Source organism: Lemur catta, chromosome X (genome assembly GCF_020740605.2).
Source record: "Lemur catta isolate mLemCat1 chromosome X, mLemCat1.pri, whole genome shotgun sequence".
NCBI lineage: Eukaryota > Metazoa > Chordata > Mammalia > Primates > Lemuridae > Lemur > Lemur catta.
The window spans coordinates 60284203-60301124 of record NC_059155.1 but is presented as its reverse complement, the minus strand read 5'-3'; the positions used below and the strand labels follow the sequence as shown (position 1 = coordinate 60301124).

At 42.9% G+C, this 16922-nt stretch overlaps 1 protein-coding gene and 1 long non-coding RNA gene across 4 annotated transcripts; both read right to left on the bottom strand.

Annotated features, from left to right (window-relative positions):
• Window positions 1-2033: 2033 nt before the first annotated feature.
• On the bottom strand, window positions 2034-16234 carry LOC123628660. 3 transcript variants are annotated; one of them, XR_006731718.1, is made up of 5 exons: window positions 16192-16234; window positions 15839-15918; window positions 14366-14410; window positions 8777-8839; window positions 2034-2128 (listed from the first exon to the last, which is right to left on the bottom strand). It is a non-coding gene; the product is annotated as an uncharacterized LOC123628660 (long non-coding RNA). The 3 variants fall into 3 exon arrangements; XR_006731716.1 differs by having other exon boundaries at window positions 15839-16089; window positions 16192-16215; XR_006731717.1 differs by having other exon boundaries at window positions 15839-15950; window positions 16192-16215.
• On the bottom strand, window positions 2124-3419 carry LOC123628659 (ferritin heavy chain-like). Its single transcript, XM_045538537.1, has one exon. The coding sequence runs from the start codon at window positions 3284-3286 to the stop codon at window positions 2729-2731; it is 558 nt and encodes a 185-aa protein (XP_045394493.1). The 5' UTR covers window positions 3287-3419; the 3' UTR covers window positions 2124-2728.
• Window positions 16235-16922: the final 688 nt, after the last annotated feature.

Here is a 16922-nt window from a genome sequence, read left to right as displayed (position 1 = left end):
GTCAGAGCTTTAAGCATGTACCAGGAAATTCTTTCTACACACAGCAATGAAGATAAGGTCAAAGGTTAACTCCCCACATCCTGAAAGGTAGAGCCAAAGTCCACATTGAAATCAGAAATAGGCTGATTTTGTCATGCACTCGGAGCAGATACTGAAGGCCACAGTCTGGAACAAGATAATGGTCAAAATGGGACCAGCACCCTTCTGGGTGTTAAAATACCTCAACCATCCTCTATCCATTAGCTGGCTGGCTGTGCCATAGTCTCTCCTCCCCCCTTCAGGTGAGCTTACACAGTCAAATGACTTCAATATCAACTATAGGATGATGTCTTCCATATGTATCTTCAAAACCTGACATCATCCCATTAGCTCCTGTTGGGGGAGGCATTCATTTCTCCAGCTATCTGCATGCCATTTGGGCATGCATCTCTAATAGGAATCCCAGATTTCATAAGACCTGCATTCCCCACCCCTCCACCCCAGGGGCCCTACCTCAGACATCCCCAGGTTGATAATAGTACCACCATCAACCCAGGTGCTCACATCCAAACCCCAGAACCTGAATTATTTTTTCAATCTCCCATTCCTCACCTCTTGTCCATGACCAAATCTCGTTGACTTGTCCAAAAAGATTTGGTACTTGTCTTCCTCTCCTAGTTTCCTCAGCCACCAAGGCACTTCAAGCCACACTAGTTTTTCCACCTAGACCAGCCACAATGGATGGAAGGGTCTCCACCTTCAACTCTCCCCCTACATTCTTCAAAGCAGCCACAGTCACTGGCTTAACATTCAGAGGGATCTAGTCTACTTTATATTCAGTATCACAAATTTCACCTTCAGCCTTGACCTTGTATTTTTCGGCATTCTTATTCAGGATTTTTTTTTTTTTTTTTTTTTGAGACAGAGTCTCACTTTGTTGCCCGGGCTAGAGTGAGTGCCGTGGCATCAGCCTAGCTCACAGCAACCTCAAACTCCTGGGCTTAAGCGATCCTCCTGCCTCAGCCTCCCGAGTAGCTGGGACTACAGGCATGTGCCACCATGCTCGGCTAATTTTTTCTATATATATTTTTAGTTGTCCAGATAATTTGTGTTTCTATTTTTAGTAGAGACGGGGTCTCGCTCAGGCTGGTGTCTAACTCCTGACCTCGAGTGATCCACCTGCCTTGGCCTCCCAGAGTGCTAGGATTACAGGCGTCAGTGACCACGCCCGGCCCAGGTATTTTTTTTTTACTGTGTTACTTTATTGGAATAAATGATACAACTGAAGGAAAAAAAAAACATGAGTGGAGGTTTCATAAGGACAGTATGTAGAAAATCACCCCCTCCCCCTGTTCTGTAGGGAAGCCAGCCTAAGGCTCAGTCCCAATATCACTGTCGCGCAGGGTGAACATGTCAAAGAAGGACTCTGCCATCCCATCACACAGAGACCCCATCTTGCTGCCTAGAATCAATAAAAGTTAACATTTCCATATCTAAAAATCAAAAGTGTTCATGTAAACTTGAACACCCCTTTATTTTAAGCCCTCCCTAATCAATCCCATTCCCTTCACTTCTTCCCCAGAGGTAACCACTATGATGAATTCCAGACCATGTTTTGTACTGTCCCATGCACTTGGATGCACAGACATCAGGGCCCCAGACAGCCCACCCCACATCACTCCACCCCACTCCACCGGACATGCTTGCAGAGTTTTTAAGGGGAAGACTATGTGTTTTCCAGGGGCCTGTGGAGTACCTATTGCCCTCCATCCATGGAGTTGCTGAGCTGCATGGGGATGGGGTATGTTTGGGTGGGTGGAGAGACCCCTGGGTACCCACTTTAATCCTGTGCAGGGATTTGCCCTAATTCCTCAACGGTGAGAGTTTTGCACATAAAAATCAACTGGACGACTTTACTGCTTTAAGAACCAGATAACTTTATTGGAAGGAATGGTAAAACTGAAAGGAACAAACTTCAGTGAACGTTCTGAAAGGGCAATGTGCACACCTGGCTGGTGGCCTGACGTGGGAAGGTACACATAGCTGGGGGGGACAGTCCCAGATCAGTTCTTCCTGTCGCAGCCACCCAGGGTGAGCTTGTCAAAGAGGGATTCTGCCATGCCATCTTCCAGGGCCCCCCTCTTGCTACCTAGAATCAATGAACAATAATATTTGCAAATTTTAAAACACAAGTTTGATGTAAAGTTGAAGACCCCTTTATTTTAATCCCTACCCAATACGAGTCCTGTCATTTGTTCTGCAGAGGCAGTCACTATAAGCAATTCTAGACCATGTTTGACACTGTACCATGCACACACACCCACATATACGGGCCCCAGACCGCTCACCCCACCACTCCTCACTTTACCCCAACCCACATGTCCACAAGTTTGTACAGGGGAGACTAATTTCTTGTTTACCAGGGGCCAATGCAGTACCTTCCCCCTCCATCCGTGGAGATCTTGAGCTGCAGTGCATGGGTTATGTATGCGTGGGTGGAGAGCCCCCCTGGATACCCGTTTTAAACCCGCACGCAGGGATTTGCCCTTATTCCTCAAACGTGAGAGGTCTGCACACACAAATCAACTAGACAACTTTATTGCTCGAAGAACCAGATAACTTTATTGGACACAACGGTAAAACTGAAAGGAAAAAACTTAAGTCAACTTCTGAAGGGGAAATATGCTCGCCCGACTACTTTGTGGCCTGAGTCGGGGAAGGGACCCGTGGCTGTGGGGACTGTCCCAGCTCAGTTCTCCTTGCCATCGCCGCTGCCGCCACCGCCCAGGGTGAGCTTGTCAAAGAGGCGCTCCGCCAGGCCGGCGTCTGGGGCCCCCATGTTGCGCAGGTTGGTGAGGTAGCCACCCAGCTCCTCCATGGTCTTGACGGGCTCCGGCAGGCAGTGGCTCTCCAGGAAGCGGCAGAGCTGCACGTCGCCCCTGTGGCTGGCCAGCTCGTGCAGCTCCAGGAGGCTCTGGTTGATGATCTTCTCCAGGTGGAAGGCGCACGTCATGGCCTGCAGGGCGCCCTCCCAGTCATCCTCGTGGGGCTTCCTGATGTCGCCAAGGCAGATGCGGCCACCGCGCCGGTTCTGCAGGCCCATCAGCTTCTCGGCGTGCTCCCTCTTCTTGTGCGACAGGTGCAGGAAGTAGCGGGAGAAGTGCTTCACGGCCACGTCGTCGCGGTCGAAGTAGAAGGCCACGGAGAGGTGGGCGTAGGAGGCGCGGAGCTCCAGGTTGATGTGGCTGTTGACGGCGGCCTCACAGTCGGGGTGGTAGTTGTGGCGCACCTGAGAGATGGCGGCCATGATGGGTAGCGCAGGCGCGGCGAGCAGGAAAAACGCGAAGACGCCTCGGGAGCGCAGGCTGCGGAGCGGGCAGTGGCGGCGTTGGCGGCCGCGGGGCCCTCGGGGTAAACCCAGCGTGGGTGAGGGCGGTGGCCGGCGGAGGGCAGACTCCTGGCCGGGTGGTGGAAAAATGGCGGCGGGTGTGCCCGGGACCGGAAGTGGGCCTGGGGGCCGTTATGGTCCGGCCCAGGAAGGGTGGGTGTGAGCGCAGAGTTCCGTGGGCAATTCCGGGTGACTCTGGACTGACCTTTTGACCCATATAATATTTTTTCAAGTTATTTTCCATTCCTGAGATACTTCCCTTAGGATAACGGTCTCCAATTCCATCCACGTTGCTGCAAAAGACATTATCTTATTCCTCTTTATGGCTGAGTAGTACTCTATGAGATATATATGCCCTGTTTTCTTAATGCACTCATGATTTGTTGAGCACTTAGGTTGATTTCAGGAATGGAAAAACAAACACTATGTGTACTCTCTAATAATTTGGAGCTAACTGATGGGCACACAGGGTCTCAAAGAGATGTAAAAGTCATAGGAAATCAAGAAGGGGGAAGAGGGGAGGGGTAAAACCTTACCTATTGTGAGCACTGTTTGTGTGATTGGCACACTTAAAGCCCTGACTTAAGCATTATAAAAAATATCCATATAACAAAAACATTTGTAGCCCCTTCATAGTTTGAAATAAATAAATTTATTAATATAAATGCAACCATTTTGAGATAATCACCTGGATGATTTCTTATAGCAACCTATTTGAATATTGTCCCAATGTGATTGTTACCTAAATATCTTTCTGTGATGTCTTTAGTTATATTTAGTATCACAAACCTTTATTTGAATGGCAGCACTCCTCAGTGACTTCAGCATCCGTACCAGTGCCACTTTGAATAACCTTTTCACTTAGTTCCTAGATGTTATTAACTCATCAACCTCCACTTTTCTCCTTGTACTCATAATAAAGTTCCCACTTCTCCAACAGCTGAGCACCACCACCATCCTCCAAAAGTGGATCTTTCCACTTTTTCATCCTCACACTTTTTCAACATATTCTTCACCCTTTTTATTGTCTCTAGTTTCTCAGTCTTGCCCCACAATCCTAGAAACACAGCTTGTTGAAAATTGAATATTTTTCCTTGCAAGAAGTGGTCCAAAGCCAGGAAGAAGTGGTAGTCAGTTGGTACAAGGTCTGGCCAATACAGTGGATGACAGAGAGTTTCCAAGTCCAGCTTCTGTAGCGTGAGCAGCATTGGTTTTTTGTGACATGGGGTCTTGCAAGGCGATTGGCCTGTCTCTATTAACCAATCTCAGCCGCTTCATCACAAGCATCCTCATCATTTTACACAGTTGGTTGCAGTAGACATCCACTGTCATCGACTGACCAGGTTTCATGAAGATATAGTGGATAACACCAGGCCTGGACCACCAAACAGACACCATTAACTTTTTTTTGATGAATATTCAGTTCTGTACTGTGTTTCCACCCTTCATGTTTATCCAGCCATTTTGCCGAACACTTGCGATTGTCAAAAAGACTCCATTTCTCATCACATGTAACAATACAGTGTAGAAATGCCTCACCTTTATGGCGTGACAGCAAAGAAAGGCAAGCTTTGAGATGATTTCTTTTCTGATGCTCATTTAACATACGGTACCCATCTATCCAGCTTCTTCGCCTTGCCCATTTGTTTCAAATGGTCTAATACTGTTGCAATAGTAACATCAAACCTTGCTGCAAATTCACACATAGGTCAAGATGAATTCACTTCCGCTACAGCTTTCAGCTTATCATTATCTACCTTGGTCTCATGCCATCTTCAGGTTTTCTTTTATGCTACAGACTATTTTTCTATCTAGAAGAAATATTGCCTAGTTTTCTCTACACAGTGAGGGCAAAATATAAGTGTAAAAATATTATAAACTCCTTTGCCAAAAGGGAAACAATCATCAAATTCCCCTATCATTCCCTGGCTACAATGAGGATAAAGCCAAAAAGACTACACAAGAGTTATCAAAATAGAAAATATTAGTCACTATTTCCTTTTTCCCCTCAAACTGAAATTAGCATGTTTTATATAATAAACTACACATTTCACGAGGCCAATACATATTGCTTAAAAAAGTACACATACATTCTGAAAGTTTTCTTTATAGATATTTTGATGTGCAAAAACTGAAGCCTTTCAGTCTGTATCACATGACACATTTATGCAGAAACTGGGGAAAAACTAAACCAGACTACCAATAGTTCTCAGCACAGTTATGACTTTTGTTATAAGAAGTAGGTATCACTGGTTTGATGTCTTCCTAGGACATCTGTGGATGCTATTCATACTACTGTACATAAATGTGTATTCATTTGAGTATTTCTCTATAAGTGTCCTTAGGTTATGTTTGTGTGTGTGTGTGTGTCTGTGTGTGTTGTATTTCCCTGACTAAATCCCAAGTTTCTTCTCTTCCATCCCTATGAGGCTTCTTGTTTTGTTTTGTTTTTTAGAAATTAATGCATAATTTACATACAACAAAATTCACATTTTTTGACGTTCAGTTCCAAGAGTTTTGCCACGAACATACAGCTGTGTAACTACCACCACAGTTAAAACACTGAAAGGCTGGACTTGGTCGCTAACACCCATAATCTCAGAATTTTGGAGGCTGGGGTGAGAGGATCGCTTGAGCACAGGAGTTTGAGACCAGCCTGGGCAACATAGTGAGACTCTGTCTCTACAAAAAATGAAAAAACTACCCAGACATGGTGGCATGCAAGTATAGTTCCAGCTGAGGTGGAAGGATAGCTTGAACCCAGGAGTTTGAGGCTGCAGTCAGCTATGATTACACCACTGCACACAAGACTGAGTGACAGAGTGAGACCCTGTCTCCCAAAGAAAAAAAAATTTAAAAAAACTGAAAAAAATATATATTTTCTGCATTATTCATAGTTCAAAAAGAAAAAAAAAACCAACACCAATAAAAAAACACATGAAAAAGTTCCATTACTCCCAGAAATCCCCCATCTTGTGTCATGTTGTAGTGAACCCCTCCTTCACCTGCTATGGTTTTTACTGTTATGATTTCTTTTCAATTTGGTCTTGAGGTCTCTCTTCAGAGTGGTGATAGTCTAGGAGCACCCTAGCCAGGAGGGAAGTGAGGTTCGGGAGTGTCAGTCAGGTGAGAAACAGATGAGTCAGCACAACCAAATACATAACATAATAGAAGCGTTTTACTACTCACAGATCCATGAGAGAAGAGGGGTGGCCACAGGGCTGACAGGTAGTCTGGAGACAGTAGGGAGCTCAACCAGTGGGTGGGGAGCAAGAGAGGATCTGTGGGAATATGCTTTTCTTAAGGTCCATGGGAGTAATCCCTTAGGCTTTCTCTTGTGGACTGGCTAAAGAAAACATGCAGGAAGGGGGAAACTTATTTACATGACTGTTGTTAAAAATTAGTTTTTTAACTGTGGTTAGCACTGTAGGGTGTGTTGAGTTTTGGGTCAGTAAGATGAGGAACAAGCAGGCTATATCATAAACAACCACACAAAGAGGGAAAGTTTTACCTAGGCCAAAGGTGCTGACGTACAACTGGGTTTCACACAGCTTATGTCAAGCCTAAAATGGATGCTGAGGCAGCAGCTGTGTTAAGCAAATTTATGGCACTATCTCCAGGAAACTGATCTGTGTCCTCTATCTATAACTTTGCCTTTTCCAGAGTGTTATGTAAATGAAAGAATGTAACATGTAGGCTTTTGCATCTGCCTAATTTCAATTACCAAAATGCAGTAGAGATTCATGTACAGTGTTGTATGGATCACTAATTCATTGATTTTTACCACTGTGCAGAATTGTGTTGTGTAGATTTGTCACAATTTGTTTATCCATTTATCAATTGAAGCATATTTGTTTTTTACAAGTTTTAGCAATTGCAAAAAAACCTGGTATAACCCCCCACAGAGAGGTTTTAGTGTGAACATACATTTTCTTTTTTTTTTTTTTTCTTTATTTTTGAGACAGAGTCTCACTCTGTTGCCCGGGCTAGAGTGCTGTGGCCTCAGCCTCGCTCACAGCAACCTCGAACTCCTGGGCTCAAGCAATCCTTCTGCCTAAGCCTCCCGAGTACCTGGGAATACAGGCATGTGCCAACATGCCCAGCTAATTTTTTCTATATATTTTTAGTTGTCCAGCTAATTTCTTTCTATTTTGTTTTGGTAGAGACAGAGTCTCACTCTTGCTCATACATTTTTATTTCACTTGAATAAATAGCTAGCAATAAGACTGCTAAACTGACAATCTACATTCCAATGTGGCTATCTCATGTTTCCCTCTTACCCATAGTATATGAGAGTTCCGTGTGCTCTGTAACAGCCAATAACAAAGCTGTACAAGGAAATACCATTTTGGGTGTAGAGATATGCAGAGAGGTCTTGGTGTTCCACTTGAGATGATGGCCATTAGATTCCCTAGAGACTTAAGGGAGGTAAGTCCAATGGTATGCTGGTAAATATTTAACAATCAGCTCTCTGGGGGAAAAAGTGCCTTAATTTGTAGCATTTGCCACTTTCCTTCTCGTAAATACTCCCAGCAATGGCCAGTTCAAGGTACCAGTGCAGCATCAGTGAATGCAGAGTTGAGAAGAGACGGCCCATAGCATGCCATCATAAGGGATTTACACCATATAGATAAAAAAGATATAAATAACTTTAAAAACATCGATAATAGTAAATGTAGTAAAACAATCAATAAATTATAAGTATTCATTACTTTTGCCTAATTGTAAGTTTATATAATTCAATATTGAATGATGCCTGTGTTTAACAACTTCCTTGCAAACTTCCTAAAAACTCAACTATCAGCTCTCATGAGCAGGTGTGAGCCAGTGGCATAGCACTATAGGTAACCCTATCCCTGGGCTACCTGGGGACTCAGAAGCAGCCTAAATAGGCAGAGGTATACCCAGCTGAGATAAGGATTGCTGGTCCACCGTAGCGGTCGTATGATCAAGAGGATCCAGGCCTGCCAGGTGATTTCATAGTTCCCAGGGGAGAAACTATACTTGGTAGCTCCAAATACTAGAAAGCTCCATAACAGAATGCCTCTGATTCCTTATAGAGGCCTTCCTTATTGCTGAAAATTTTCTTCATAATTGGGATTGAGTTAGTGAGCAAAACAATTTGTTCTCTTAAGAGCATCCACTGAATATCCTTAGACTGAGATGGTGTTTATAGAGCTATGTTGAGAGCCATGCACTCTGAAATTTGTGCAGTCAACACTTTGGCCTTCGTTCTAAAGTGTCCTGTTTACAAAATCCTCCTCTTTGCTCAAATAGAGGAAATGGACACTGGTTCAGATGTTATGCATGCAAGAAAAAGGTGGTGCCAATTATAGTCTGCCAGAAAAGTCTCACTTTTGCAGTGAGACTTTGTCTTTGTGATGTGTTGGGCATATTAGTGGTTCTTACTTCAATATTATATTTTTGGTCTTCCTTAATCTTGGGTTCCACCTTCACAGGACATTGTCAGTACTGAAAAGAACAAACAGAAAATACAGCTCAACACCTGGTATTGTAATTATAAAAGCACCTATTACATGCTTAGACCAATGTTATACATCGTCTTATTTAATTCTCAGAAAAACCTTGACAAGTGAAAGCTATTATTTCCCCATCTTACAAATGAGGAAATTGCAAATCAGGAAGGCTAAGAACTTTGCCCGAGGTCACATGGCTCATGAGAGCAGAGCCGGGATTTGAAGCCAGGTGCGCCTGATGCCCAAGTCTTACAGGCTTCTGCACTACACCGTGCTGCCTGAAGAGCCGTCTCTGCATTTGGGGAGTTAGTCTGGAAGAGTGGGTGGTCTGTGCACGGTGACAAAGGATGAGTAGAAAGACATGTGTCTTTCAGGAGAGTCACATGGGAATTCTGAACTCAGGTCCATAAAGTTTAAAAGCACAACTCAGTGCTCCGGCTCCTTATATCAAACATATAGCCAATCTTAAGAGAACTTTCAAAAATTATTTCTTTAGGCCGGGCGCAGTGGCTCACGCCCATAATCCCAGCACTCTGGGAGGCCGGGGCGGGTGGATTGCTCGAGGTCAGGAGTTCGAGACCAGCCTGAGCAAGAGTGAGACCCCGTGTCTACTAAAAAATAGAAAGAAATGATCTGGCCAACTAAAAATATATAGAGAGAAAATTAGCTAGGCATGGTGGCGCATGCCTGTAGTCCCAGCTACTCGGGAGGCTGAGGCAGAAGGATCGCTTGAGCCCAGGAGTTTGAGGTTGCCGTGAGCTTGGCTGACGCCACAGCACTCTAATCCAGGCAACAGAGTGGACTCTGTCTCAAAAAAAAAAAAAGAAAAAAAAAAGACCACAACCCAATATATAACTGAAAGAATGTGAAATAAGTGTATAATAGTATACCACATATGACCCTTCATAGTCTCTTTTTTTTAATGTGCACTCATCATTTTATTTATTTTTTTGGGGGGGAGACAGGATTTTGCTTTTTTGCCCGGGCATGAATGTAGTGCCATCGTCATAGCTTACTGCAACCTCAAATTCCTGGGCTCAAATGATCCTACTGCCTCAGCCTCTGGAGTAGCTGGGACCACAGGCACGTGCCACCACACCTGGCTAATTTTTTTGTAGAGATGGGGTCTCGGTCTTACTCAAGCTGGTCTTGAACTCCTGACCTCAAGCAATCCTCCCGCCCTGGCCTCCCAGAGTGCTAGGATTACAGGCGTGAGCCTGTATCGCTCACGCTCAGCATGAAATATTGATATGTACACAAGGATGTCCAAGGCAGTATTATTTGTATTAGCAAAAAGTAGAAGAAAGCCTTAGATGTTCCGTGTTCCTGGGAACGCATAATGGTAGAACAACAGCTGCACTATCAGGTGACATTGCTTACGATAAAAATGATCCCTGAAAAAAAAAAAAAGAAAAACTGCGTCTCGACTGGGAGAACTAGGGTAGTTAAATAAATTGCTAATTCTATACTCTAGAACTGCCATGAAAACAACAGACTGACATGTAAGGATGTTTGGGATACTTTTGTCTAAATGAAAAAAGCATATTTCAGAATATGCATAGTAGGAACATATTTTCATTAAAAACCCAGGCAAAATTTTGTAGGTTTTCTACATATATACAAAAAACAAAAAATTGCCTGGAAGGCAAACAATTAGCACAAGGGCTGAGACTAGTTTCATTTGTTAGAACACAACAGAAAAGGAGGAATGAAAACGAGCCGTGATTTCCTGGCTTGAAAACTGAGGAAGGTAAACATCTTTCATACAGCATTACACCTTTTTTCTTATAAATTGTCCTATCTTTTTGACTATTTCTCTACCACTTTTTTGTCTCTTGTAATCATCATTTTGCATTTTCCATGTATAAATCCTCTGTGTATCATATGTACTGCACGTATTTTTCTCTCAGTCTCAAATATGTCTTTTGACTGTATAGGTTTTAACATTTTAATGCAGTCTAATCTGACAATCTTTCTCTTTATGGTTTCTGGGTTTCCTATCTTCATCAAAATGCAAGGTTATACAAATATCCTCCTGAATTTTTATCTAATTTTTCAAATATATATTTAGTTCTCTAATCAATCTGGAATTTACCTTTACAGGATATAGAAGAGTCTAACTTTGTTTCCATCCAGATGGAGACTCAATTGTGCCACCATCATTCATTAACCACGTTTCCCACACAACTGAAATGCCGTTTTTATAATATTGGCTCACACAAGCCTATTTAAGAATATAAGAAATCTAGAAGCCACAAAAGATTGTGAAATTAGACATTAAAAAAATTTAAGCGTCTACTGCCTGAGATGTATGATAAGCCAAGTCAAAACAAATGACAAACTATGAAAAAATATTTATAACATATATGACAGAGACCTTATTTACTTAAGTTAACATAAAGAGCTGGCATCCAGCACTCAAACTAATTCCATAGCAAAGAGAAAAAGGGACAAATGACTATAGTAAATATTTTAAAGAAAAAAGTACAAATGGCATTTAAAAATATGAAAAGACATTCAATTCAAGAAATATAAACTAGGCCGGGTGCGGTGGCTCACGCCTGTAATCCCAGCACTCTGGGAGGCCGGGGCGGGTGGATCGCTCGAGGTCAGGAGTTCGAGACCAGCCTGAGCAAGAGCGAGACCCCCGTCTCTACTAAAAATGGAAAGAAATTATCTGGCCAACTAAAATATATATAGAAAAAATTAGCCGGGCAAGCTACTCGGGAGGCTGAGGCAGTAGGATCGCTTAAGCCCAGGAGTTTGAGGTTGCTGTGAGCTAGGCTGACGCCACAGCACTCACTCTAGCCAGGGCAACAAAGCGACACTCTGTCTCAAAAAAAAAAAAAAAAAGAAATATAAACTAAAATGCACCCCTCTTTTCTCCCTCACAATGGCAAAAATCAAAGCATTGGATACTACACCATAGTATTTATGCAAAAAGGCATTATACTCTTGCTAGGAGTGCAAATCAGTACATCCTATTTGGAGGGAAATTTGACAGTTCTGAATCAAACTTCAAAGATGCACATAACTTTGAACTAGAAATCTCACTTCTAGAAAGTTATCCTATGGATGCATTCACATGCATACAATGGGAAAGTACTGTACACTGCTATCTTGTCCATGGTAGCAAAAGACTGGAAATATCCTAAATGTCTATCACTAGGGAAAACGTAAATAAATAATGGTATTTCCATCCAATGGACTGTCAAGCAGCCATTTTTGTAAACGGGGTAGACCACTTGTTTTAAACATTGGATAATTTTGTCCCCCAGGGGATATTTGGCAATGTTTGGAGACATTTTGGTTGTGAAACTGGAGGAGGAGGTTCTACTGGCATGTATTAGATAGAGGCCAGCGATGCTGCTACACATATGATGCACAGGAAAGCGGTCTCCAACAAATAATGATCTGAACCCAAATGTCCATAGTGCTGCACTGAGAAACCCCGGGGTAGACTAAACAAAAGCAAAATGGAATGATCATTAAGAAAAGGGCCAGGTCGGACGAGGTGGCTCACGCCTGTAATCCTAGGACTCTGGGAGGCCGAGGCAGGAGGATCACTCAAGGTCAGGAGTTCGAGACCAGCCTGAGCAAGCACGAGACCCCGTCTCTACTAAAACTAGAAAGAAATTATCTGGACAGCTAAAAATATATATGGAAAAAAATTAGCTGGGCATGGTGGCGCATGCCTGTAATCCCATCTCCTCGGGAGGCTGAGGCAGGAGGATCACTTAAGCCCAGGAGTTTGAGGTTGCTGTGAGCTAGGATGAAGCCATGGCACTCTAGCCCAGGCAACAGAGCAAGACTGTGTCTCAAAAAACAAAAAAAGAAAAGAAAAGAAAAGGGCCAGAAGGACCAGAATGTACCCTAATTTGTTAAAGGGAGGGGGACGGAAGACGAGAAAGAAATTCATATATCAAGACAGATATGCATACATGATCTCTGGAAGAATGTACAAAAAAATAAAGAAGTCTTAGGGATGGGAAAATTATTTTTCACCTTTTGTTTGAAATTTTATCATGTGCATGCACTACTTTTAGAAATGTTCAATTCATTAACGTTCTATTAAGAATATTTTTAGAATTTTGGCAGCCATATTCTTAAGTGAAGCTGCTCTATAATTTTCTTTTTTGTAGCATCTTCATTAAATTTAAAGTTAATTGGCTTCAAAGATGAATTGGTACCTTTTTCATCTTTAATAGCCTGGGAAATTGGAACACTGAAATTATCTGATCTTCAAATTTGGTGAAAGGAGTAATTAAGGAGGATTTGGGAGTGCAAGTTTAAAGTTTGAATACCTTTTAGTCAAAGACTCCAACTTCCAACAATAACCTTCATAAATACTTGTACTACTGAGCAGATACATAGAAAGTTGTTCACGAGGCACTGTTTACAATAGCAAAAAGGAAAAATTAAAAACCTAATGATATGGTTCGGATGTTTGGCCCCTCCAAATCTCATGTTGAAATTTGATCCCCAGTGTTGAATGTGGGGCCTGGTGTGAGGTGTTTGGGTCATGGGGGCAGATCCTTCATGAAGAGCTTGGTGCCCTCCCCATAATAATGTGAGTTCTCACTTTATTAGTTCTCAGAGAACTGGTCCTTTAAAAGAGCCTGGCACCGTCTCCTCCCTCTCTTGTTCCTGCTCTCGCCATGTGACACGTCTGCTCCCCCTTCACCTTCTGCCTTGATTGAAAGCTCCCTGAAGCCCTCATCTGAAGCAGATATTGGCACCATGCTCCTTGTACAGTCTGTAGGACCATGAGTCAAATAAACCTCTTTCCTTTATAAATTACCAAGCCTCAGGTATTTCTTTTATAAGAACGCAAAAGGGATTAACACACCAAAATATCCATGAATAGAGAAAGAGTTAAATGATACATCCACACTATGAAATAGGAATTGAAATAATCTTTATATATTGACAAGAAACACCACCCAGAATATAACCAGGTGGAAAAAGCAAGGTGGGTATGGAAGTATGATGCCATTTGTGTAAAAACATATAAAACAATACATCTGTATATATTTTTAGTTCATTAAATTGACATAAATGCATCTACACTACAGCTTCACCAAATTGTTAACAGTGGGCATCTCTGAGGAGAAACATGGTACTGGGGGAAGAAGAAAGAGAAGCTTTTTGACTACTAATTTTTGTATGCAAATTAAAACATTATGCATGAATTTATTATCTTACACCTAATAAAGGACAAGAAGTGAAAAGGGGAGAAAAAATCAAGATCAGTTGGTGTATTTAAAAAATCTTCTCTAAAAAGGAAAAGAAGAAAAGATGAGATGCAGTTGCCAGAGGAACAAGTAGAGAAGTATCTCTGTTGTTGTTTTTATTCTCTCCTGGTGAGGGAATGGATGAGAGAAACCAGATGTGGGTAACAGGTTGAATAGAAAACAGCTAGAGAAGAGGTGATAATTGGGTTTTTTGATTTTACTATACAGATTCCTAAAAGTTGCTTCAATTTCACTGGAAACAGAGTAGGGGTAAATTAGAAACTCACCTGGGACATGGCCATCTTGTTCTGGTCTGGACGAAAAATACAGATCTACAAAGGCAGAATTAGGAGAGTACGTGAGGTAGATATAGTCATTACATCATCATCAACACCTTATAATAATCACCCTTGCACACTAGGGGGAATGATCTAGAAACATGGCCTGGTAGCTCCTGCTTGTTCCCATGGGACTCTACTGAGCTGATGTGAGTTTTGCACATCAAATTTTCTTTCCCTTACGGGACAGCTATATGTATGACTTGCGTTTAAAGGCACCTCCTTCAAAAATCATTAAAAACTTGACAGCTCCTCTATCTCCAGCATTCTACTCCTGGAAATTTAACACAATGAAACAATCATAAATGTACACAAAGCTGCACAGACATTAACAGTAGTCATTCTCATCATTCAAAAATTTGGAACCAACTAAATGTCCAGGAACGGGAACTCAAAAAAATATGATACATGCAAAAACAGGCATAATACACAGTCTTAAAAACTGCTGTGGAACTCTGTTTTCAGTTCTTAATATTTTTAAAAGCAGGTTACAAAAAGTGCAGTGTGATCTCTTTAAAGTAACATGTCCATGTATAAAGTCTCAAAGAACACTTATTGAAATGCTAACACTGGTTACCTTTGAGTGGTGCTTTTATTTTTCTTCTTTTGTTTATCTGCATTTTCTCATAAAGAAGATTAAGCACTAGTGAAATGAAAGTTAAAAATTATTAAAAACTACCTATTATGAAACCGAGCTCTAGTGGTGAAAACACCCTCAGTGAAGTGTCTATTAGAATAATCTCTTGATGTAGTTTGGTGGAAGGAGACCTTAGAGAGCTGCAGAGAAGGAGGAATGAGGATGGGTGGGTAACAGCCCAGCACTGTGAGTTCTATGCAGAGCTTAAAATCACTGTGCCTGCGCCAGCCCCCCCCATGTCCTTTACTCTTACTGGCCACTTACCCTGCCCCCCCACTCATCACTTCCTCCTTTCTCACAATTCACATTTTGAATGCCATGCTATCCCTTGTTTGGCAGTTCTTCAAAAGAGAGTTTCAGCAAGGTGCTTCTGGGCAGAGTAACCATCACATGCTGCAGCAATCACTGCGACAGCATCAGGACAAGAGTTCAGATCTGTGTAGCTTAACAAGTCATGTTCTCAGGCCCAGCTTCATTAAGCATCAAAATGAGGCAGCAAAACTGGATGAGAGCATACCTGTAGACTACTCTGAAATTCTATAAACTAAAAATATATTTTCTGCACCTTGGTCAGGAGGGAGATTCAGCATTTCCCCTTGAGCAGGTGCAAGGTTGATGCCATGGCACTGACTCAAATCCAACAATAGCCAGTGACAAGAGAAGGAGCACTAAGTTGCATAAGTGGGTGTGTTAGGAGAGGATGAAGACCTCTGTGGCTGGTCATGATCCTTCCCAGCCTCATCCTGCCTACAGCAGGGGACCAGCCCTAACGGGGAAATCCATACCTTGATCCACCTGTGACTTTCATCTCCCTCTCCTCCAACAGGGATCCAACTGCCCACTGTCACATGGTCCTTGATGACACCTGGAAGTTGAGCCAGCATTGCCCTCTCTCAGCTGACCATGAAAGACAAAGGCCACTGCAGGTCCAGCTCTCCTAGGACCACTGTCCTGTGAGCCTCTTCCCTCTGCCCTGAGGATGTGGGTCTGGGCTCTGTGCTGAGGGTTCTCCTCCAACTTGCCTCAGAGCACCTCTCTTGTTCCCAAGGAGACAGGACCAAGAAATTCAGACACAAACACACGTCAGCTGGGACCTCACTGCAGCACCAGTTGTCTGCCTGTGACCCGGGGAACTCACCTCTTCCTGGGGCCTTAGAATGGGTCTTCTTAGACTAAGTGAGGAAGCCTGGGCGCAGATAAGCTGGAGTCTGCAGTTGGCGAGCAGTGGTCTCGGTTACACACTCTGACCCTGGACACACAATGACCACAGGAGAGTCCATTAGCAACCCCTTTGCTACCTTCCATGGAGTGAAGTTCGGCAAAATCCAAAGGTTTTCAGTCAACAGAAGGAGGTACAATGCCTCATTCTACTTTTAAGAGTTAACATTCATACAGAGTTCCACAATCCCTGCCTCACAACTGATAGCCTGCTGTGCCACTTTTATTCATTTAAGAAATGAGTGCTCTCTTTGTGCCTGTTCTCCGTGTTGGAGAAACATCAGTTAACAAAATCTCAGAGTTCCCCTCTCCTGTGCAGCTTGTATTCTAGCAGGGAAGGCAGGAAACAATAAACATGATAAATATAGGAAAAGACAAAGGATCCCTCGGGTTCGCTACCTATGTGATTTTGGACAGGCTGCCAAGCCACTAAGCCACGCTGTGCTGTTTTCTCTATCAAATGAATATAATCACAGTACCACCACACAGGGCTCCTGAAAGACGAATGTGAAACACTTGCAACGGTGCTTGGCATTTATTGAGCACTCAGGACACGGTCCCTGAATAACTCAATCAATGCATCACTGGCTGGCCCCGAACCGCGCCCCCAACGCTCACGCCCACGGCCCGTGTCACTCAACCTGCACAAGG

Coding starts and splice junctions, on each gene's coding strand:
- LOC123628659 (XM_045538537.1), bottom strand. CDS start 3,286: ATGGCCGCCATCTCTCAGGTGCGCCACAACTACCACCCCGACTGTGAG.